Source organism: Schistocerca cancellata, chromosome 12 (assembly GCF_023864275.1).
Source record: "Schistocerca cancellata isolate TAMUIC-IGC-003103 chromosome 12, iqSchCanc2.1, whole genome shotgun sequence".
In the NCBI taxonomy this organism is placed as follows: domain Eukaryota; kingdom Metazoa; phylum Arthropoda; class Insecta; order Orthoptera; family Acrididae; genus Schistocerca; species Schistocerca cancellata.
Window position 1 is genome coordinate 77,421,395 of NC_064637.1, and position 24,120 is coordinate 77,445,514.

Below are 24,120 nucleotides of genomic sequence, written 5' to 3' on the forward strand. Positions count from 1 at the left end.
GAAATACGCTCATGCTCATAAATTAAGGATAATTGCAGAATATGGTGCCACACAACGAGGCACTACACAAAACTGGTGCTAATAGCGTAGACACATAGGGAACACACACGACACAGATCTGTAAGTCCACGGTATTGGTGATAAGTTGAGAAAATCGTCCCGAAATACATGTGCTACAAAACGCCAATGTTTCCTGCGCATGTACCCCGACATCAGTCTGGGATATAATCGCCATGAACACATACACAGGCCGCCCAACGGGTTGGCATACTCTGGATCAGGTGGTCGAGCAGCTGCTGGGGTATAGCCTCCCATTCTTGCACCAGGGCCTGTCGGAGCTCCTGAAGTTTCCTAGGGGTTTAAGACGTGCAGCGATACGTCGACCGAGAGCATCCCAGACGTGCTCGATAATGTTTGGGTTTGCAGAACAGGCAGGCCACTCCATTCGCGTGATATCTTCTGTTTCAAGTTACTCCTCCAAGATGGCAGCTCGGTGGGGCCGTACGTTATCATCCATCAGGAGGAAGGTGGGACCCACTGCACCCCTCAAAAGGCGGACATACTGGTGCGAAATGACGTCCCGATACACCTGATGTGATTCAATTCCTCTGTCAAAGACATGTAGGGGTTTACGTACACCAATCATAATCCCAACCCACATCATCAAACGACGACCTCCATACAGGTCCCTTTCAAGGACATTAAGGGGTTGGTATCTGGTTCCTGGTTCACGCCAGATGAAAACCTGGCGAGAATCACTGTTCAGTACCTGGACTCGTCCGTGAATATAACTTGGGACCACTGTTCCAATGACGATGTACTGTGTTCTTGACACCAGGCTTTACAGGCTCTCCAGTGACCAGGGATCACTGGAATGCACCTTGCAGGTCTCCGGGCGAATAAACCGTGTCTGTTAAGTCGCCTGTAGACTGTGTGTCTGGAGATAACTGTTCCAGTGGCTGCGGTAAGGTCCCGAGCAGGGCTACCTGCAGCACTCTGTGGCCGTCCGCAGGCACTGTTGGTGAGATATCGGTCTTCTTGTTGTGTTGTACACTGTGGACGTCCCGTAATGTAGCGCCTGGACACGTTTCCTGTCTGCTGGAAATCCTTGCCGTAATTTTAAGATCACACTTTGTGGCACACGGCGGTCCCGTGCTACGACCTGTTGTGTTTGACCAGCCTACAGTCGCCCTACTATTCTACCCCTCATAACGTCATCAATATGTGTTTTTTTAGCCATTTTCAACACACAGTCACCATTAGCACGTCTGAAAACGTCTGCACACTTATTCGCTGCACCGTACTCTGACATGCACCAACACACCTCCGCGTATGTGGACTGCTGCCAGCGCCATCGTGCGACGACCGCAGGTAATGCACTGCACGGTCATACCCCGAGGTGATTTAAACCCGCAAACCGCCCGTCAGTGCGTTGTTTCACCATGTATCAGCATTATCCTTAATTTATGAACATGAGTGTAGATAAAGACGTAAATTCTGTATACAAAGGAACACTGAGCAGCTTGTTTCTCAATCCATAACACAACTGGATGTACACTACCTGGTCAGTAGTATCTGGAGAATTACATATTAATTGACATTAATACGCAGTGTGTCCTGCATTCGCCTTTATGACTGCTTGAACTCTGATGAGGACAGTTCTTTTCAGGAACTTTACTATCCGCAAACCATCGCCTCACAGATGCTGCTTTATGTTGTTGTTGTTGTGGTCTTCAGTCCTGAGACTGGTTTGATGCAGCTCTCCATGCTACTCTATCCTGTGCAAGCTTCTTCATCTCCCAGTACCTACTGCAACCTACATCCTTCTGAATCTGCTTAGTGTATTCATCTCTTGGTCTCCCTCTATGATTTTTACCCTCCACGCTGCCCTCCAATACTAAATTGGTGATCCCTTGATGCCTCAGAACATGTCCTACCAACCGATCCCTTCTTCTGGTCAAGTTGTGCCACAAACTTCTCTTCTCCCCAATCCTATTCAATACTTCCTCATTAGTTATGTGATCTACCCATCTAATCTTAAGCATTCTTCTGTAGCACCACATTTCAAAAGCTTCTATTCTCTTCTTGTCCAAACTATTTACCGTCCATGTTTCACTTCCATACATGGCTACACTCCATACAAATACTTTCAGAAATGACTTCCTGACACTTAAATCTATACTCGATGTTAACAAATTTCTCTTCTTCAGAAACGCTTTCCTTGCCATTGCCAGTCTACATTTTATATCCTCTGCTTTATACAGCTTGCAATGTCATGCTGATTATCGATCATATTCTCCAAACTGTTCGCCATGCAGGGTAGCCGTGCAATCTGAGGCGTCTTCCCACGGTTCGCCCAGCTCCCCTCGTCGGAGGTTCGAGTCCTCCTTCGGGCGTGGGTGTGTGTGTTGTCCTTAGCGTTAGGTTCGTTTAAGTTAGCCTAGGGACTGATGACCTCAGCAGTTTGGTTCCATAGTAACTTAGCACAAATTTCCAAACTGTTTCTTTACTGTGTACAACACACAATTCAGTAAAATGTCCTCATTTTCTTCTTCATTTAGCGTTATCTTAAACGCAGTAAGGGCATCACATCCTAACCGCGAAAAGCATCCCCATACCGTAACACCACCTTCTCCATATGTACTTAACTGTTGGCATGACGCCAGCCGGAGTGGCCGAGCGGTCCTAGACGCTTCAGTCTGGAACCGCGCGACCCCTACGCTCGCAGGTTTGAATCTTGCAGCGGTCGCAGTTTCGAATCCTGCCTCGGGCATGGATGTGGGTGATGTCCTTAGGTTAGTTAGGTTTAAGTAGTTCTTAGTCTAGGGGACTGATGACCTCAGATGTGAAGTCCCATAGTGCTCAGAGTTATTTGAATCTTTTCACTTGCCTTGAGATGACTGGGTGTTTGTGTTGTCCTCATCATTTCATAATCATTCATGCACGTGGCGATACTGGACTGACAAAAGGTTGGGAATTTGTACAGGCGCTGATACCAGCGCAGTTGAGTGCCCCAAAAACCAAACATCATCATCATCATTTGAACCATTTGTTGGCACGACACACAGTGGCAGGCTTTTTTCTCCAGGCATTCGCCAAGCCCAAACCCTTTCATCAGACTTCCACAGGTTACAGCGGTACTCATCGCTCCAAATCACTCTTCTCAAGTCATCCACTGTCAAGTGGGCGCCTCAAGTATCTCTTATTACTGCTGTTCCAGTGTATCGACAAGCGACGGAATGAAGATGAAGAAGGCGGCGACTGGTGCCGTGTGGGCGGGTCCAGCTCCATCGGTAGGACGAGAGGGAGGCGGAGAAGGTGAAGGCTCCGTCCCGATGGGTCGTCCCGCGGTGTCGTGATGACGCCTTCTGTGGCCGTCCTGTCCTCTGGATCTGGGAATCTGGGGCGTTTTGTCAGAACCTCCAAGCACCAGATGCCCAAGCTTCACTCCGCACACACCAGGGATCAAGCATTGCAACTGTCTCTCTCCTCCCATCATTCCCACCCACGAGATGGACCATCGCCGGCGGAATTGCTTCACAGCCGCCGCCATCAGATATTGCTCCACCCTCCTCAACATCCTCAACTGAAGGAAGGCCGCAAGTATCGCTTCGCTCTGCATAATATTGTCTTTTATAGGTTTGTTAGTGGCAGCAGACAGTGGGCGTGAGGCGAGATCGTCCATCGACTTGGCGCTTGCATGTATCTTATTTCAGGTCCAGATGGCCTGCAACACCGCCATCAAAACAACTCCGCCTCTGTCATGTGCACGACGTCTCTTGCCCCAGATTCCCAGATCTAGAAGACAGCACAGCCCCAAAAGCCGCTAGAGGGTGTCATCAAGGCACCGTGGGACGACCCCATGGAGACAGAGACTTCACCTCCTCTTGGCCTACTGATGGAGCTGGACTTGCCCACACAGCAGCAGTCACCACCTTCTTCATCTGGTTAGTGGCATCAGGAGGTGGGCGTGTACCCTTCTGGTCGTTTTCCAGGGGACGTTTCCACCAGAGCACAGGCCGGATGGCAGGGTACGACTGGAAGCTTAATGTCCCCTACAGCCACAGCCTCTGGTCCCACGATGCGCCCACACTTCTGCCTCCTCCGCCATGGTCACACTCCCTGCACGATGACGGTCAATCGCTTTGGTGGAGGAGCTTATCAACAAGAGACGGCAAGAAGTTGAACATAAGAGCAGAGAAGGCTGTGAGATGACGTCAGCCAATATCCTGCTGACTAAGACAGCACCACGACAGGAGTGGCCTCTATGCGAAGAGAATGCAAGCGCTGGTCCTGCCAGCCTCAGGGACAGTAGAAGACGAACACTAGCAGATAGGCCTAGATGAGCAGTGATATTAACGATAAAAAAAAGCACTCCATCGTCAGGCCACGAGTGTTCTACCGGGACCATCCGACCGCCGTGTCATCCTCAGTGGAGGATGCAGATAGGAGGGGTGTGGGGTCAGCACACCGCTCTCCCGGTCGTAAGATGGTATTCTTGACCGAAGCCGCTACTGTTCGGTCGAGTAGCTCCTCAGCTCGCGAGGCTGAGTGCACCCCGAAAAATGGCAACAGCGCATGGCGGCCTGGATGGTCACCCATCCAAGAGCCGACCACGCCCGACAGCGCTTAACTTCGGTGATTTCACGGGAACCGGCGTATCCACTGCGGCAAGGCCGTTGCCGATATTAACGATAGCAGTGACTTATGACCGAGTGTGAATGCTTATATAGACATAGTAATTGGTGAAGGATTCTGACTTTCTGCATGTCGCCCATCGCTTGTGACAACTCGTTGTAAATCCGTAGTTAAGTATTGTCAATTTTCTTTATTGTATTAAAAACCATTTAATGTGATATGCTTGAATTGTTATATAGCTATCTGAGAAAGCAGCATCCTTTAGGTACCCTACAAGAGACAAGTGGGCAGGACCACACAACTGGATGCAGAAATATGTAGCTTATGGGGAGCTGTTCAATCACTGAAACCCACTCATTTTAACTGCCTACACACAGTTATGAAGCGCACTTTATGAAGCATGCTATGTTCCTCCCCAGGGTTCAAGCTATCTCCATTAAAAAATCGGTTCAGACGGTTGGTCGTGAAGACTTAACAGATGGAATTACTTTCGCATTTACGAGGTGCAACACTAAAGTAATGAGACTGATGTTAAAAAAAATGTTGCTTACCGTTTTAGTCAAGTTTAGTGTTGTCTCCTTCAAAGTAGTTTCCTGCTGATTGCACATACTTTTTCCAGCACTTCTGCCATTAATGTTAACATTTCTGGAACTCATCTTCTGTAATATCCTCCAAGACCCTCGTCACAGCTTTTTGGACATCTTGTGTTGTTTGAAAATGGTGTCCCTTGACCGCCGTTTTGACTCTTAGAAATAGAAAAATGTCGCACGGAGCGATATCTGGTGAATAAGGTGGTTGTGGTAGTACTGAAATTTGTTTTGAGGTTAAAAACTGCTGTACTGACAGAGCAGTATGGGATGGCACGTTATCATGATGCAGAATCCGATTATCAGCATTGTTGGCACGGACACGAAGATCTCTTTTACGAAGTCTTTCTAAAATTTCCTTGTAGTAATATTGTTTAATTGTTTGGCCAGGAGGCACCCACTCTTTATGAACAATTCCCTTGGAATTCCCAGGTTGATGGTCGTCCACTGCGGTCTTCAGCTTCAACATTCGTTCTGCCTTCACTAAACATTTTATGCCAACGAAAAACTTGAGCTCTTGACATAATCTCCTCTCCAAAAGCATTCTGAAGCTTACCATAAGTTGTCGTCGCGTTTTCACCCAATTTAACGCAAAACGAAAAAAACATACTGTTGCGCAATGTTATGCAGTTCCATTTCCGTGATGAGAGACACACGTGTTAACTTATTACAGCACAACTCATGACTGAGCAGTTGAATCGATGTGCTGCTTGGACTAGAAGCAGCTTATAGACCAAGGTCAAAGATATTGTGCCTAAGCAAGCCTGTAGGGTTGCCACATCTTGCAAAGAAAATCAGTCCCATTACTTCATTGTCACACCTCATATAATATTAGTATGGATAAATCTTTCATTTACGACAACTTTTTGGATCAAGCAAAGCCTTGAATGTTCCCGAAGCTATACTCAAGTTACCTGTGAAATCTCCATGAGAGAGAGTAGCATGTTGAAACAGACGAACTCACACAGGCCGGTTTTACAAAAAACTTCTTTTTCTGTGATCGGAGTTTGATGACCTAAAGCGTATATGGTACCCCAAGTTGTGCTCAATTTTTGTGTGAAAACCCTCTGAAAATTCGTCTATTAGTTTTGGAGAAGCGTGTTCAAACAGAGAAACGGATACGATAATCTTACAAATTTAATATTGATGTAGTCGTAGAACAGATATAGAAGATATCCAGGCAGCGGTTGGCACAGCAGAAAAAGTACAGACTGGTAGTCTGAGGGTCTGGAATTGGGCTTCAATGCAGAAACACTGGTTTCTTTTTTCGTTTTCGATTTTTACGTTGCTTAAACTTGCAATAAACCAAACTAATGCTCAATACTGAAAACTCCCGTTTATCCAAAAAGACCGGGACAGGGGCCGATTCGGGTAATGAAAATTTTGGATAAACCGAAGTCCCCTTGTTTTCACGCGGGAAACACCCAGGTTAGGTTAGTGTTGTTTAACGTCCCGTCGACAACGAGGTCATTAGAGACGGAGCGCAAGCTCGGGTTAGGGAAGGATGGGGAAGGAAATCGGCCGTGCCCTTTCAAAGGAACCATCCCGGCATTTGCCTGAAACGATTTAGAGAAATCACGAAAAACCTAAATCAGGACGGCTGGAGACGGGATTGAACCGTCGTCCTCCCGAAAGCGAGTCCAGTGTGCTAACTACTGCGTCACCTCGCTCGGTGGAAACACCCAGAATTGCTTCAATACCGCGAAATATTGCTTTGATATATTGAGGCAATATTGCATACGAATACTCACGAGTTTTTATATACCTACTGTAATGCCATCTGGTAGATATGTAATACATATGTAATAAAATGGGAAACGTTAAAACATGTAAACGTTGGTTTGTTCATAGTCTTTCGTCTCGAAAAGTTCTTGACCGACTGCTTTGAAATTTTGACACAACGTTGAATTCGAATATGGACGTGTTTGTAGGTACATAATGCTTTTATTGATGTACATGGTGAAAAGTATTTAAACCGACAAATTCTGGGAGGTTGTAGGGGACATCAAAACACATTTTTTCCCTAATGTCATTTTTTCCTATGAGGAGTATTTAAACCGGTAGAGGAAGATTTATCAGGCGGCAAATAAATTAAACCAACAAACACTTTTCCATTTTTATGACCAAGGATCGAGTAGGCCATGGTACAGGACCACCTCTATCAACCCACGTTTCTGGGAACCGTCGGTCCAGGAATCGACGCACACGAAGACTGAAATGTGCCGGCGCCCCGTCATGTTGGAACCACATGCGTTGTCTTGTAGGGAGCGGGACGTCTTCCAGCAATTCTGGCAAAGCTCTGGCGAGAAAATTGTAATAGTGCCTGCTATTTAATGGCGTAGGTAGCAGATACGGCTCAATTAAACAGTCCCCAACAACACTGATCCGCACATTAACGAAGAACCGCACTTGATGAGCGCTAGTAACTGTGGCATGTGGGTTATCCTCTCTCCAAACATGAGAATTGTGCATGTTGAACACTCCATCACGCCTGAACGTTGCTTCATCGGTAAACAACACAGAGGATGGAAATGTAGGATGCATTTCACACTGTTCCGGGTACCACTGCGAAAACTGTGCTCTGAGTGGATAATCAACTGGTTCCAGGTTGTGGACACGCTGCAAGTAAAATGGACGTAACAATTGCTCTCGAAGGACTGTTCTTACATTCGTCTGATTCGTCCCCATGTTACGTGCAATTGCACGAGTGCTGATTGAAGGATCCCGCTCCACATGCTGCAAGACAGCTTCCTCAAATTGCAGCGTTCTTGCCGTGCGACGGCGTCCCTGTCCAGGTAATCTGCTAAATGACCCGGTCTCACGCAGACGTTGGTACACAGCAGCAAAGTTCGTATGATGCGGGATACAGAGATTAGGATATTGTTGTTGATAAACCCGCTGTGCAGCTTGTTCGTTGTGGTGCGCTACGTAGTACGCACCAACCATTGGAGTGTAATTACTCCAGGTGTATCGCTCCACTAGTAAACAGAGACAATGCACTACTACACTGGTGGACAACAGTTGCCTACAACTGAAGAGCGTAATACGCCCTCTAATAACTGAAGATCGTAATACGGCCTCTAACAATTGAAGAGCGTAATACGGGCTCCACCGGTTTAAATAATCCTCATAGGAAAAAACGACATTAGGGAAAAATATTTGTTTTGATGTCCCCTACAACTTCCCAGAGTTTGTCGGTTTAAATACTTTTCACCCTGTATATTTTTAATACATGTAATATATAAATATATGTATGTAATGTATAAAGAGAAAACATTATTACCAAAAATCTGAAAATATACCCTTCTGATTTACTTCAAATTTTTACATGTTACTGTAAAAAAAGATGTAGACACATACAGACTATATTCTTTTTAATATATAAATGTGTATATAAAATATACATCAGTGTAACGTTGTTAGTAAACAGGGAAGCTGTATTTGTGGCATAGTGGTTTATGATTAGAATACTACTACAGAATCTGACTTTGTAATAATAATAAACTAGCCTCAAGGTCAGAGAGTATGTCGAGGTGAAGAGGAGATGGACAGAAGGTGGTAGGAAATGGACATATGAAATGGCAAGGAGGAAATGGACAGAGAGACGAGATGGAGAGAGAGAGGGGAGGAGAAGACAGAAGGGAGAAGATGACTGATTGCGAAGGGGAGAAAGGGGGGCAGAAAGAGATGGAGAGACGGAGGGGGAGAGAAGATGGACAGAGAGAGGAGGAAAGAGGAGATAGAGAGGGGAAAGAGATTATGGACAGAGAGAGAGGGGGGACAGAAGGAGACGGAGAAAGGGAGGGGGAGGAGAAGATTGGGAGAGAGAGAGGGAGAAGTGATGGGCAGAAAGAGGTTGGAGGCGAAGGAGATGGAGAAAGAGAGGGAGAGAAGGAGATAAGGAACTATATCCAATTCATAAGCATATTTCAAACGTGTGCTTTTTCTTTTCTTTTTTTCCGTTTAATCAGTCTGAGTTACAGCAAAGTGTGTCTGGGTACAGCCAGTCATCTGTAAATTTCATCATACATTCTTCCTGATTCAGTGTACGCACACAGTATATAAAATTTCGTTTTTCGCAGTGTTTCCTGGTAGTGCAGTTTTTATGGCCAGCAGCGTATTTTAACAGCAAGAGTTCCTTGTACCAAATCACAGAGTAGCTATCCCTGAACAATCTATAAAACGCTGTCAGTACAGGTCCCCATTACACAAACGCACACAGCGTGTGGCTGTCCACTCACCTCGTCCTCCGCCCACAGCACGTAGCACACGCCGTACAGCACCCACAGGACCACCGGCAACTGCAGCACCAGGATGCGGAGCTTCATCATCGCACTCCTGGAACAATGTCCCACAGCTGTGAGTTCCACACAAGTCTACCGGGGTCAGCACCAAGGATTCTAAATACATGCAGATGTCATACCTCCAGATGAGGTACGAGTCTGGTGGAAATACACACATCAAAAAAAGTTTTGCATTATCCCAGTTCCCAGACATTGTGCTGCGTCCAAACACACGGGTTACGTTCGCCCTTACTAGTGCTGAGCATCCTACACTATAACTTAATAATAACACCTGGTGGTTACTGCAAACACACGTGTACGATGTATTAAGAAAAAAAAATATGTTTTGTAGATGAACCGCGAACGTCGACGAAAAAACAGGTGGTGAGCGCGCGCGACTTCAGCGATGCAACAACTCGCCTTATGGGTCCGGAGATGCTGCCTGAGATACGCGCAGTAGCAGGCCGCTGTTGTAGAAAACCGACAGCAGCAACGAATAATTAGTCAATTGTCGAAAGATGGCGTGCTGCTGCGTGTTTGTTCGTTTTAAATGGTTCCTATGGTATGACAAAGAGTTAGTTGGTTCCCATGTAGACTTCTCACTGACTAAGTAGATGAATCGGTGTGCGTCTAGGTCTGATAGCAGAGCGACCCATTGCGTGGTGTAGTGAGGCACCGCAGCTGGCGGTTAAGGCTTGGGAGAGAGAAAGGAGTTTGGATTGGTAGTACCGGTATTTTAATTTGGGTGCAGTTCGCGGAGGCAGTGTGGCTATTTAGTCTGTTAGGCCCCTGCTCATATACGTGGCTGTGACGGCTGTTTCCTCCCAAAGCTGAGCAACGGAATATACAGAGATTCTGTGGGATTTTCTGAATAGTCGCTGGTGATACACATAGAGCAGAAATATCTCTGGAGTGAGCATTGCGTCCTGCGCATGTTGTCAACATTAAACTGGAATTGTCACGTGATCTAGGGACGACGTCGATTGTTTAGCGCCAATTTGCGTCCATTAGGTAACGTCACATCTCGTCACATAACACCAAAACATTCTACAATACCTTTCGAGTGGAGGCATTCGCACAGATCGTCAACGGAACGTCACGTCATTTCACGGTACGTCAAGGTTTCTCGGGAAGAAAATTTTAACGGTACCAGTCTGTTAACATGTTAAGTTAACCTATTTTCACCGTGCTCATTCTCTTTATAATAGTGGATTTTGTACTATTGTATCTTCATAATCTTTATTTTATAATAGCGCTTTGTTTTAGAGACAAATTGGAGATGCTCCATGACGACTGGGATATTTTTTCCACTTTCTTACACAACCGAGCTCGTATACCTGAAGGCGAAAAGTTATTTAGGTTTTACGATAACACAACAGCGCAGACGCCCACAATGTATATGTATAAGAACATAAGTAGACGAAGCAAATTCCACCATATGACATTTGAAGCAAAAAAGTCAGCTTTAATGAAGGAGTAAAATACAGTTGTTCATGACGTTATTAATTACGTAAGAAAAAACATAATGGATAAGTTTAACAGGCTTCATTAATTCGTTTGAAGCTTTTCTTGATGTGTACGAATGTACATATTTCCCCTAGCAAATAATTGTCGATATTTTGAAACGTTGTCTCACTTCTCAGTAATTTACCAAACATAATTGATCAAGAACATAGGTTATAAAGTTTGATTCGGTCATTGACAAATTTTGTCGTTGTTAGCTCCTCAGTCCTGATACTATACACTAACATTTTATGCGTATTAGGGATGGTGACTCAAAACCCCAATTTCGCCGTTCAGTACTGTGTTGAGCGACTTGACGAGATGTGACATGAAAGACAGTATAAATACATACTGACGTGAAGCTTCTGTGACGTCATGCCCGTTGATTTTGCTCTTCAAAGCTAAGAGCCCATTTTATTTCAAATATCAGACGTAAACTGCTATGGTGCCTGCAAAACGTCTATACTAATACACAGCACTTACGAAGGAAATCCGTCTTTACTAGCGATATGACAGCATTCAAAATTTATAGGACAAATGTCGGAAAAATCTACGGCGTCCCGAGATCACGTGACCATTGTGGCAACGTATGTTGACAACACAAAATCAATTCTGCGCTTCTGAATGCTCACTCCAGAGATATTTCTACTCTATGGTGATAGATAGATATGGCATTGAAACAGAGGATGACACGCGTAAAGCTGAAATACTAAACACCTTTTTCCAAAGCTGTTTCACAGAGGAGGACCGCACTGCAGTTCCTTCTCTAAATCCTCGCACAAACGAAAAAATGGCTGACATCGAAATAAGTGTCCAAGGAATAGAAAAGCAACTGGAATCACTCAACAGAGGAAAGTCAACTGGACCTGACGGGATACCAATTCGATTCTACACAGAGTACGCGAAAGAACTTGCCCCCCTTCTAACAGCCGTGTACCGAAAGTCTCTAGAGGAACGGAAGGTTCCAAATGATTGGAAAAGAGCACAGGTAGTCCCAGTCTTCAAGAAGGGTCGTCGAGCAGATGCGCAAAACTATAGACCTATATCTCTGACGTCGATCTCTTGTAGAATTTTAGAACATGTTTTTTGCTCGAGTATCATGTCGTTTTTGGAAACCCAGAATCTACTATGTAGGAATCAACATGGATTCCGGAAACAGCGATCGTGTGAGACCCAACTCGCTTTATTTGTTCATGAGACCCAGAAAATATTAGATACAGGCTCCCAGGTAGATGCTATTTTCCTTGAGTTCCGGAAGGCGTTCGATACAGTTCGGCACTGTCGCCTGATAAACAAAGTAAGAGCCTACGGAATATCAGACCAGCTGTGTGGCTGGATTGAAGAATTTTTAGCAAACGGAACACAGCATGTTGTTATCAATGGAGAGACGTCTACAGACATTAAGGTAACCTCTGGCGTGCCACAGGGGAGTGTTATGGGACCTTTGCTTTTCACAATATATATAAATGACCTAGTGGATAGTGTCGGAAGTTCCATGCGGCTTTTCGCGGATGATGCTGTAATATACAGAGAAGTTGCAGCATTAGAAAATTGTAGCGAAATGCAGGAAGATCTGCAGCGGATAGGCACTTGGTGCAGGGAGTGGCAACTGACCCTTAACATAGACAAATGTAATGTATTGCGAATACATAGAAAGAAGGATCCTTTATTGTATGATTATATGATAGCGGAACAAACACTGGTAGCAGTTACATCTGTAAAGTATCTGGGACTATGTGTGCGGAACGATTTGAAGTGGAATGATCATATAAAATTAATTGTTGGTAAGGCGGGTACCAGGTTGAGATTCATTGGGAGAGTCCTTAGAAAATGTAGTCCATCAACAAAAGAGGTGGCTTACAAAACACTCGTTCGACCTATACTTGAGTATTGCTCATCAGTGTGGGATCCGTACCAGATCGGGTTGACGGACGAGATAGAGAAGATCCAAAGAAGAGCGGCGCGTTTAGTCACAGGGTTATTTGGTAACCGTGATAGCGTTACAGAGATGTTTAACAAACTCAAGTGGCAGACTCTGCAAGAGAGGCGCTCTGCATCGCGGTGTAGCTTGCTCGCCAGGTTTCGAGAGGGTGCGTTTCTGGATGTGGTATCGAATATATTGCTTCCCCCTACTTATACCTCCCGAGGAGATCACGAATGTAAAATTAGAGAGATTAGAGCGCGCACGGAGGCTTTCAGACAGTCGTTTTTCCCGCGAACCATACGCGGCTGGAACAGGAAAGGGAGGTAATGACAGTGGCATGTAAAGTGCCCTCCGCCACACACCGTTGGGTGGCTTGCGGAGTATAAATGTAGATGTAGATACACCGGTTTTGGCGAATTTAGGTGAACGAGCTATCAATTGATTGTCGTCTAGTGGACAGTTTCGGTCGTAAAGTTTGCTGCGGTAAATCCAGCGTGAGCCTGGTTGGAGTGAGAAGTAGATTTGTAGGTGCTGAGATTTTGGGAATCGGTGGAACCGATATACTGTCGGTGTGGTACGATTAGTGGTCGCGGCTCGCCCAGAGGTAATTGGGTTGTTAGTTGTTTTGTTGGAGTGGTTTGGTAGTGGTTGGTGTGTGTGTGTCGAGAAGGGAAAGCCTCAAACACTTGATCGTATTACAGCGGACCGAGAATTGGCTCGAATAAATACGAACTGTTTCACTATATTGTGATACAGTGCACCAGTAGCTGAGTGGATAAGCGAAGAGAAAATAAAGGAACCATTTTACAAGCAGCAAGCAGCTAAACAAAAACTTGATTAGCCAAAGTGACGAGGGGCCGAATTCAAGTAGGGAACTTAGCGGGTCGCGTATTTTCGACGCCTGAACAGGTTCAGAATTGTTTTAAATTGTCACTTACGGTTAGATTTAAACTGGCGGGGGCACGTAGAGTTTTTGTTTAATTTTTTTTATTTCTGAATTTCCGTGTTGTGGGGTGTAGTCTTTGATGGCACTCTCTCACTTACGTAAATGAAATTGTATTGAAATACTTAGAGAAAATAAAATCAAGTTTTCTTGCGTTGACATAAACCTTCCATGTATTTAATTAGTATATATATATATATTATTAGTGTTTTGCCCTTAAAGAGCGCATTTGGACTAAACTACATGGCCAGTTCCTTTTGCTGCCTTCCTTGCTGCCCAAACTTCCCTCATTCGCTCGCCGTGTTTCTGTTTCCGGTCCTCTGTCCACGCTTCTTGTCGGCTTTGTGTCTTCGGCTTCATCTTGATTGCCTTTTTGGTTGCCCATATTTCTTTCATCTTCTGGCTGTGATCTTGCTTGCGTTCTTCGGTCCATTTTATGCCTGTTCGTTTGTCACATTGTATCTCATGTAGTTTACTTTTCTTAATGATGTTTCTGAACTTTATTCTGTCGTTTATTGTGTCTGCTGTTATGTTGAGTTGGTTCAGGTCGTTTTCTACCTCTGCCACCCATGTGTTGTTTCTAGTGGTTACCCAGTCAAAGATCTGTTTGGTCAGGCTGTGTGATGGCATTCTGTATAGGTGTCCATAGAATTGTAGTCTGCGTTTTCTAATCTTTTCTGTGATTGTCTCCGTATGTTTGTACAGTTCCTCTGTAGGTCTCTTCATCCATATTCCATTGTTGTTAGTTGCGCCAAATATTTTCCTAAGTATTTTCCGTTCTACTTTTTCTAATTGTCTGATACGTGTATGCCCTAGGATTAGTGTGGTCTCTGCTGCATATAGTGCCTCGGGGAGCACCACCGTGTCGTAATGGCGTAATTTGGCTTTTTGTGAGATAGACTTCTTGTTGTAATGATTCCACACTACTTTGTATGTCTTGTCCAGTTTAGTCTTTCTTTCTTCGTTTGAGTCTCTGTTATGTCCACTCATTTGTAGTGTTTCACCGAGGTATTTGAAGTTTGCCGTTTTGTAAATGGTGCCATACTTTGTGTTCAGAGATGAGAGTTTCTTTGTGCTCATAAACTGTGTCTTTTCGTAAGAGATCTGTAGTCCAGTTTTGGAAGCGATTTCGTGCAGTTTTTCAATAGCGTCTTTTGTTTCCTTTATACCTTTCGTGACAATCGCCAAATCGTCTGCAAAAGCCAGGCATTTAATCTGTAGGTTTCCTAAGGTTATCCCCTGTTGTGATGTTTCCCATTCTTTTATGACCTTATCTAACACCAGATTGAAAAGGAGAGGTGAGAGGCCGTCGCCTTGTCGGACACCTGTGCGAATCTCAAAGGGCTCTGATAGTTCCCCACAGAACTTTACTTTGGAGGTCGTGTTGGTTAAAGTTTGCTCTATGATAGCCCGTGTTTTGTTGTCTACTTTGTATTCTGTTAGAATTTTGAAGAGAGTTTTCCGGTCGATGGAGTCGTACGCCTTTTTGAAGTCAACAAAGGTAATGATCAGGTTCTGTTTGTGTTGTAAAATCATTTTCAGGTTCCAAATTTGTTCCGCACAAGACCGCCCTTTACGGAAGCCTGCTTGGTATTCCCCAATCAAGTGGTCGGTCTGGCATTCTAGTCTGTTCAGTAAAGCTCTAGAGAGGATCTTGTATGTGACCGATAGTAGGGATATTCCTCTGTAGTTGTTCGGGTCAGTCTTGTCACCTTTTTTGTGTAGTGGGTGTATCAGGGCAGTTTTCCAGTCGTCAGGAATTTTCATGGTCTTCCAGATGTCTTCCAAGATCCTGTGGATGTCTTTGGTGAGTTCTGGGTCTTGTAACTTCCAGATTTCCGCGATGATGCCATCTTCTCCTGGTGCTCTACGATTCTTGTGTGACTTTATTATTTCTTTAACTTCTTCTAGAGTTGGAGGTTCACTATCTGGATTGTATGTGCTCGTTTCTGTCATAATTTCTTCCATGGGGGGGTCCGTGTTGAGCAGTTTTTTAAAGTACTTTGCCAGAATGTCACAATTGTTTTTGGTATTGGTTTCTAGGGTTCCATCCGGTCTTCTGAAGCACAAGTTGGGTGGTTGATATCCAGTCATATTTTCTCTGAACGTTCTGTAGAAGTTTCTTGTATTGTTCTTCATGAAGTTCGATTCGATCTCTGTCAGTCGCCGTTTGTCATACTGTCGTTTTTCACTGCGAATGATTTTGCTTGATTGCTTCTGTGTTTTCAAGAAGTTCATCCAATTCTCTTGGGATTTATGGCTACTAAATTTTTTTCCATGCACTGATTCGTTGGTAAATAGCTTGGTCACGTGTGTGGTTCCACCAACGGTGTTTCCGTGTGCGTGGTGCTTGTGCTAGTTTCATGGCCTCTCGGATTCTTCGTGAAAGTTGTGTCCAGTCTGTCGTTTTCTCCATTTTAATTTTGTGTAATATTTGTGTCTGGTTTAAAGTAACGTATTCTGGACCTGGTCTAACAATTTTGTTCTTCTGGAGCTTTTTCTTGGGCAAAAGACGAATCCTGATCTGTAGTAGGTGGTGGTCTGAGTCGAAGTAGCCTTTGCGGGTGTCTATGTTCAAAATTTCTTTTTGTGAGTCTTTCTGCACTATTACGTGGTCGATTTGTAGTTCTTGCTTTCCACTGGGGAATTTCCATGTGGTAAGTTTTCGTGTTGGTTTCTTGAAAAATATATATATAAAATCAAGTTTTCTTGCGTTAACATAAACCTTCCATGTATTTAATTAGTATATATATATATATATATATATATATATATATATATATATATATATATATATATATATATATAATGAGAAAAGATCTTAATACCGTGTTGCAGAACACAAGTGTACGCTGGTATTTGTAAGTTTGCCTTATCAAAAGTTCATTGATTGAGTAGAACCACAATAAACCTACAGAGGGTAGATATTCTAAAAAGTTAAAACGATTTCGTTGATGGAAAGAGTGTCTAAGTAAATGCAAGTAGAATTGACTTTGCCATAATTTATTACGGAAAGGTCAACGATTACACCAAGGACAAAGATTAGTAAATCTGTGAAGTACATGACGTATTATTTACATAGCAACGCTGGGCTAAGTGGAAAGAGATTTAGTGGTAGAATAAACTGTTTCAATTCTTATCGATATTGGTGGAAGCGTCTTAATACAAAGTAGTCATAAGACGACGGTATATGGAATAGGAATTTTGCAATTAACTAAAAAAGTACGTACTGCGTTGTGAGAATTTAGCTGTGTGGGAGAACATTTTCAATCTAGTTGGGGCATTTATCTCGACACAATGTAAACAGGTACTGTATTTAACGAGATTTCATGCTTGGATTCGAGAGTTGTTATCTAAATTGGCCTATTTCCTAATTACTGCTTCATATTGGTGATCATTGTCATTAGAGTGTTTGGATGTGGCTATTCGTAGTGTAATCATGTCACTGTTCAATCTCGACCTTATGTAATGTAAGGGTGCTGTCTTTCATTATTCGATATTCGAGCCGGTTGCATAGGCAGTGGTTGAGGTTGCCGCAGTAGTAACGGTGATCTGTCTTCAATTTGTTCCTTGAGAGTGCGATTACGGTACGAGCTAGACTTCGATTAGTCACCAGGCGCTCCACTACAACTGGAATCTTTTAAAATCAGAGGCCGATCCGCAGTCATAACATCGACTGTGAAATTAAAAACTGTACCTAATTAAAGCTGCAGTGGTCGATTTGTTCGCCCAAGTATTTTGTGCGGCAGGAAGCCATACGTTAACAGCATAGCGACGTTGGTACAGTACGATCCGTTGTCGTAAGTTAGATCTTGGGTACCGCCAGTCGGCGCGCTACAACATCCTGAAGATAGACGTTGACTGTGGGTATTGTATCACAGACACAGTCCCTTTGACTGTTCAGAGATGTCACTAAAACCGGCCAAAGATATAAACAACCATGCACGAGCAGCGCCTATTAGACGGAGGGGGTCCGACAGCCGATCAGTTCCAGTCATTCCACCAGGAAGGAGGTACACGACTCGTGTTGTCTGTAGTTCAACCATGCCTAGGCGGTCAATACCGTACTTCGATCGCGTCTGCATTGTTACTTTGGGCTAGGAAGGTCTCTCAGCAAGGGAAGTGTCCAGGCGTCTCGGAGTGAACCAAAGCGATGTTGTTCGGACATGGACGAGATACAGAGAGGAACTGTCGATGACATGCATCGCTCAGGCCGCCCAAGCGCTAATACTACAGTAGATGACCGCTACCTACAGATTGTGGCTCGGAGGAACCCTGACAGCAACGCAACCATGTTGAATAATGCTTTTCGTGCAGCCACAGGACGTCGTGTTACGACTCAAACTTTGCTCAGTAGGCTGCATGACGCGCAACTTCACTCCCGACGTCCATGGCGAGGTCCATCTTTGCAACGACGACTCCATGCAGCGTGGTACAGATTGGCCCAAAAGCATGCCGAATGGACCGCTCAGGATTGGCATCACGTTCTCTTCGCCGATGAGTGTCGCATATGCCTTCAACCAGACAATCGTCGGAGACGTGTTTGGGGGCAACCCGGTCAGGCTGAACGCCTTAGACACACTGTCCAGCGAGTGCAGCAATGTGAATGTTCCCTCCTGTTTTGGAGTTGCATAATGTGGGGTCGACGTACGGCGCTGGTGGTATGGCAGGCGCCGTAACGGCTGTACGATACGTGAATGCCATCCTCCGACCGATAGTGCAACCATATTGAGCCGTGTTTCGACTCGTGCTACACCTTGTATTTAGGTTGCATTGGTTTTCCTTTTCTTCCCCTGATATGCTAGTTTGATATGTTGTCTGTCACTGAGTGGCTGCTTGGTTGTCTTTTCCCTCTGCTATCGATATCTGCGTTTGCTTCCGAGAAACTGCTATGGAGGAAGTGAGATCTTTGACCGGTTGTAACTTTGTGTGGTGGCACGGAAGTAGGGGCGTTGTGCGCTCAGAGCAGGCCCCCACAACCGCACGAGTGGTCGACTGTGAAGAGCGGACAAATTGAATAGCTGGGCGGCGGCCATTAGAGTGGTAGCCATTAGAGTGGTAAACTGAAGCGCGGAGTTCGAATGTTTATACATCGCTTTTGGTTATAAAATGCCTTCCCTTTAGTTAGGTCGCAAACATAATGCCTCATTTAAATACGTTACTACAATATACTTTTTAATTTATGAACAAACAGCAACTAGTCGCTGTTTATGAATTTATCTTACGTACTACATGGAATCTGCCGTAGCTAAAAGTTATATACTGGACCCCTAGCATTTTTTGTAGTTCATTTACGATAGATGTACGCAAAATGCATCAAAATACTCGAAGATTTGCCCACTATATTAATAGATATTTTCTGACTCTACCTTACTTTAGATTTTATGACGAGAAGTGCGTTATATATGGCATAGTGCTTTGGCAACTCACGACCAAATTATCAAGTTTCAACCTAACCTAGACCATGAAAACACTACCGATAAGCCAACTTTCTTCAAAATGATCAGAACATGGAAAATGGTATTCTGTCGTTCGGAAATCTTGCTTGCTGACAGCGTGTAACCATTTTTGTAACAGCTGTGGTTTTGAGAAAGGAAACCTGCAAATAGATGCACAGACATTATGCTAATACCGTGTTACGAAAACATTTATTAAGCAAGCGCACTGACATACGAAACAACTTAAAATATTCACATACCTGTGAAATGTAATATTCGTTCCTTTCTCGAATTCATTTGTACAATTAATCGCTGCACAACTCTTCACCATTGTACGTCTTTTGATTGGAATGTACAGACAGTAGAATTACGAGTAACAAATACTGTATGTACGCCCCAACAAATATACAACATTGAATCAGGGTCTTCATAAACAACAATAATACAAAACACATCAGACTACAACCACTGTAATGGCGTCCAGCCGAAGGTTCAAATTATCCCGCGACTGCAGCGCCATCAGTGAGTCTAGTTATTTTTTACAAGGTCTTTGGCTCAGAGAGTGTGGTGGACACGGGAGGGCAGTGTGGCTCGCCAGCGCGGACCAGGCGTGGTCGGTTGTACCGAGTCGCCACGTCATGTATGTCGGTTGTGTGTAAAGAGCGGGTGGAGTTGACGGAAGAGCTCCCCGCGGGTTGGTTGTATACAGACTCGCCCCACGAGTAGTTGCTGTTCATTTCGCCTCGGTGGGACGCTAACGAGCCTCTTTAAATCCTCCGTTTCAACATTGGAGTTTAAAAAGGAGACATCTAACATGAAGGAGAGGTCACTACCCGTCAACGTTGCAGAGAAGACGTGAACTCCGTTGACAGAGCGTGTTGTCGCGTGACCGTGGCGTGTTGGGTACGCTGGCGACGCGTGCGCGGTCGGATGTGTGGATCTTTGCCATCGGAGGTCGTGTACTGCCTGTTCGAGCATAATTGCAAGTTAAGTTCGTGGAAGGTTTAATCATTATGTAATAAGTTTGCGTAACCAGTGTCTCTTCTGCCTTGTGGCCTCCGGCGATCGGGTTTACTGTCCCTGGCATCGCTGTAATTGAAGACAGTGACCTTTCCTCCTCTTCTCGTTACTGCCCGATGGGAGGTGTAGTTTTGGCAGTTTAATTGTTTCGCTATTCTGTCGTGTGTTAGGAGTAAATTCATGCTTCTTGTTGGTTGATCATGTGGTCGCTCATTCAGGACTGTGTGGTGTAACGTTTCCTTGCACGAGGTTAGCTCTGATTGTGTCAGCAAGTTAAGCTATCTTATAACAAGTTTTCGCTGCCTAAGATCGGTGTAGTACCCAGCCTGAGAGTCTCTGTCGGAGACTTAAACTGGTCAGTATTCTGCCTAGTCTGAGCATCCCTGAGTGGGTGATTTGTGGCCGCCTTACACGGGTCCGCCATATCTATTATGTTCTAATGATATTCCAGGACACTTTTGTTTAAAAAAAAACCTTTTAAATTCCTCCATTCGTGTGTTTGCTGAGACCTTTGATTTTGTTTTAAATGGCGCTGTTGGTAGCTTCACTACCTCACCGTACTTTATTAACAAAGTTCTGTATTTACTTTAGTAGCCTGTTTACTAATGTTCTTTAAATTTTTTTAAAAAACGGTTGTATTGCTATAAATTACTTGATTGTCGTTAGCGGCGTGTTTTGAAAGGCTGTTACTGCTGTACTGTTAGCTTCTGTGTTTAAAAAAAAATTAAACTGTTGTATCGCTTTTAAAAGAAATTTTTAAACTGCTGCATTCCTGTAAATTATTAGATTGGCGTTAGCGGCGTGTTTTGAAAGGTTGTTGATTGCCGTACTGTTATTTCTATTTTTTAAAAAAAGAATTTTTTTAAATTGTTGTATTGCTATAAATGATTTGATTGCCGTTAGCGGCGTGTTTAAAAGGCTGTTTATTGCCGTACTGCTAGTTTCTGTAAGATATGAATAAAACATTTGTGTGTGAAAAACTCAACTCGACAGTAAACTACTAGAAATTTGGCTCCGTTTCCCAACTTGTGGTGTGACCTGTAGTAACCGTAACCACTGTGTGTCACATCTCGGCAGCATATTGGCAAGGCATTCGTCTTCATGGAAGACAATTAGCGCCCCCGTCGTGCACGTCTTGTGAATGGCTTCCTTCAGGATAAAGACATCGCTCGACTAGAGTGGTCAGCATGTTCTCCAGACATGAACCTTATCTAATATGCCTGGGATGGATTGAAAAGGGCTGTTTATAGACGGCGTGACCCACCAGCCACTCTGAGGGATCTACACCGAATCGCCGTTGAGGAGTGGACCAATCTCTATCAACAGTGTCTTGATGAACTTGTGTATAGTATGCCACGACGAATACAGGTATTCATCAATGTGTACAGCAACCTGGACCATCACCTCGCTGTATGGTAGTACAACACGCAATGTGTGGTTTTCATTATCAATAAAAAGGGCGGAAATAATGTTTATGTTGATCTCTATTCCAATTTTCCGTACAGGTTCCGGAACTCTATGAACCGAGGTGATGGAAAACTTTTTCTGATGTGTGGATTATCTCTTATACTCTCTATAAAATTATTGAAATTTTCATAGGACGGAAAAGAGCAGTGCAATAAAAACGAATAGTTTTCTTATCCTATAGAAAAACGAGATGAATGGTGCAAATTAGTCTTTTGGTGAATACTACCCTATTGTTGTTGTTATTTTCGGTGCGAAGACGGTTTCACGCACTTCTTCACGCTACTGCACCTCCATATAACTACTGCAACATACACCCTACTAGAGCTGCTTACTGTATTCATCTCTTGATCTCCCTGTACGATTTTTACCTCCCCCCCCCCCCACTTCTCCCTCCAGTACTAAATTGGTGATCCCTTAATGTCTCAGAATGTGTCCTGTCAACCAAAAGCCAACTTCAAGTCAGGTTGCGCAACCAATTTTTTGTCTCCCCAATTCTGTTTAGTACCCCCTCATTACATACGTGATCTACCCGTATAATTTTCAGCATTTTCCTTTAGCACATTTGGAAAGCCTCTATTCTCTTCTTGTCCAAACTGTTTATCGTCCACGTACCACTTCCATGCATGGCTGCACTCAAGACAAATACATTTAGAAGAGACTTCTCAACACATAAATCTATATTCGATGTTAACAAATTTCCTTTCTTCAGAAACGCTTTCCTTGCAATTGTCAATCTACATTTTATATCCTTTCCACTTTGGCCATCACCCAGTTACTTTACTGGCCAAATAGCAAACCTCATCAACTACTTTTAGTGTCTTATGCCCTACACTAATTCCCTCAAAGTCGCCTGAAATAATTTGGCTGCATTCCATTATCCTTGTTTTGCATTTGTTTATGTTCACCTTATATCCTCCTTTCAAGACACTGTCCATTCCGTTCAACTGTGCTTCCAAGTCTCCGACAGAGTGGACCTACAATGTCTTTGGCAAACTTCAAGGATTATATTTCCACTCCATGCACTGTATCTCCTTCTCGAAATCTATCTTTGATTTCCTTTACTGATTGCTCGGTGTACAGATTGAATAATATTGCGGAAGGGCCGGGATGGCCTATAATCTTGTTTCACTCGCTTCTCAACCACTACTTCCCTTTCGCGCCTATTGAAAAGTTAATAGGGTCCAGCATGAAAAGTACTATTTGTTTAACAGGTTCTACTCATTAACAGCGTTTTTTTTAATAGTGGAAGTGCAAACGGTGGCGTTTTAATTTGTTCATAATTGCCTTCGTTGTTTCCACATTGTATACAGGGTGAGTCACCTAACGTTACCGCTGGATATATTTCGTAAACCACATCAAATACTGACGAACCGATTCCACAGACCGAACGTGAGGAGAGGGGCTAGTGTAATTGTTTAATACAAACCATACAGAAATGCACGGAAGTATGTTTTTTAACACAAACCTACGTTTTTTTAAATGGAACCCCGTTAGTTTTGTTAGCACATCTGAACATATAAACAAATACGTAATCAGTGCCATTTGTTGCATTGTAAAATGTTAATTACATCCGGAGATATTGTAACCTAAAGTTGACGCTTGAAACCTCCGACGTTCAGTTGCGTGTTGTAACAAACAGCTGCAGCATACATCGCGTTTATACAGAATGATCTGCCAATGTTGCTCGAAAATGTCCCACTGGAAACGCGTCGACGTATGTGGTATCAGCATGATTGTGCACCTGCACATTCCGCAATTAACACTAGGCTGACCCTTGACAGGATGTTCGACGGGCGTTTCATAGGACGTGGAGGACGCATAAATTGGCCAGCCCGTTCTCCTGATCTTACACTTCTGGATTTCTTTCTGTGGGGTACATTAAAGGAGAATGCGTACCGTGATGTGCCTACAACCCCAGAGGATATGAAACAACGTATTGTGGCAGCCTGCGGCGACATTACACCAGATGTACTGCGGCGTGTACGACATTCATTACGCCAGAGATTGCAATTGTGTGCAGCAAATGATGGTCACCACATTGAACATCTATTGGCCTGAAATGTCGGGACACACTCTATTCCACTCCGTAATTGAAAACGGAAACCACGTGTGTACGTGTACCTATCACCCCTCATGGTAATGTACATGTGCGTCAGTGAAAAAGACCAATAAAAAGGTGTTAGCATGTGGACGTAATGTGCTGTTCCAGTCTCTTCTGTACCTAAGGTCCATCACCGTTCCCTTTGGATCCCTACGAAATTCGGTGCCCTCCGATACACACGATCGAACAGCGGAGGAGTGGTACTCAAGCGTCAAC

The 24,120-nt window shown here is 44.1% G+C and overlaps 1 protein-coding gene across 1 annotated transcript in view; it reads right to left on the reverse strand.

Moving 5' to 3' along the window:
- LOC126109683 (organic solute transporter alpha-like protein) overlaps window positions 1–24,120 on the reverse strand; it is a 99,296-nt gene that overhangs the window by 19,082 nt on the left and 56,094 nt on the right. The window contains exon 5 of the mRNA XM_049914733.1: window positions 9,467–9,563. Within this exon, the coding sequence (XP_049770690.1) occupies window positions 9,467–9,563 (97 nt within the window). The remainder of the gene's footprint in view (window positions 1–9,466; window positions 9,564–24,120) is intronic.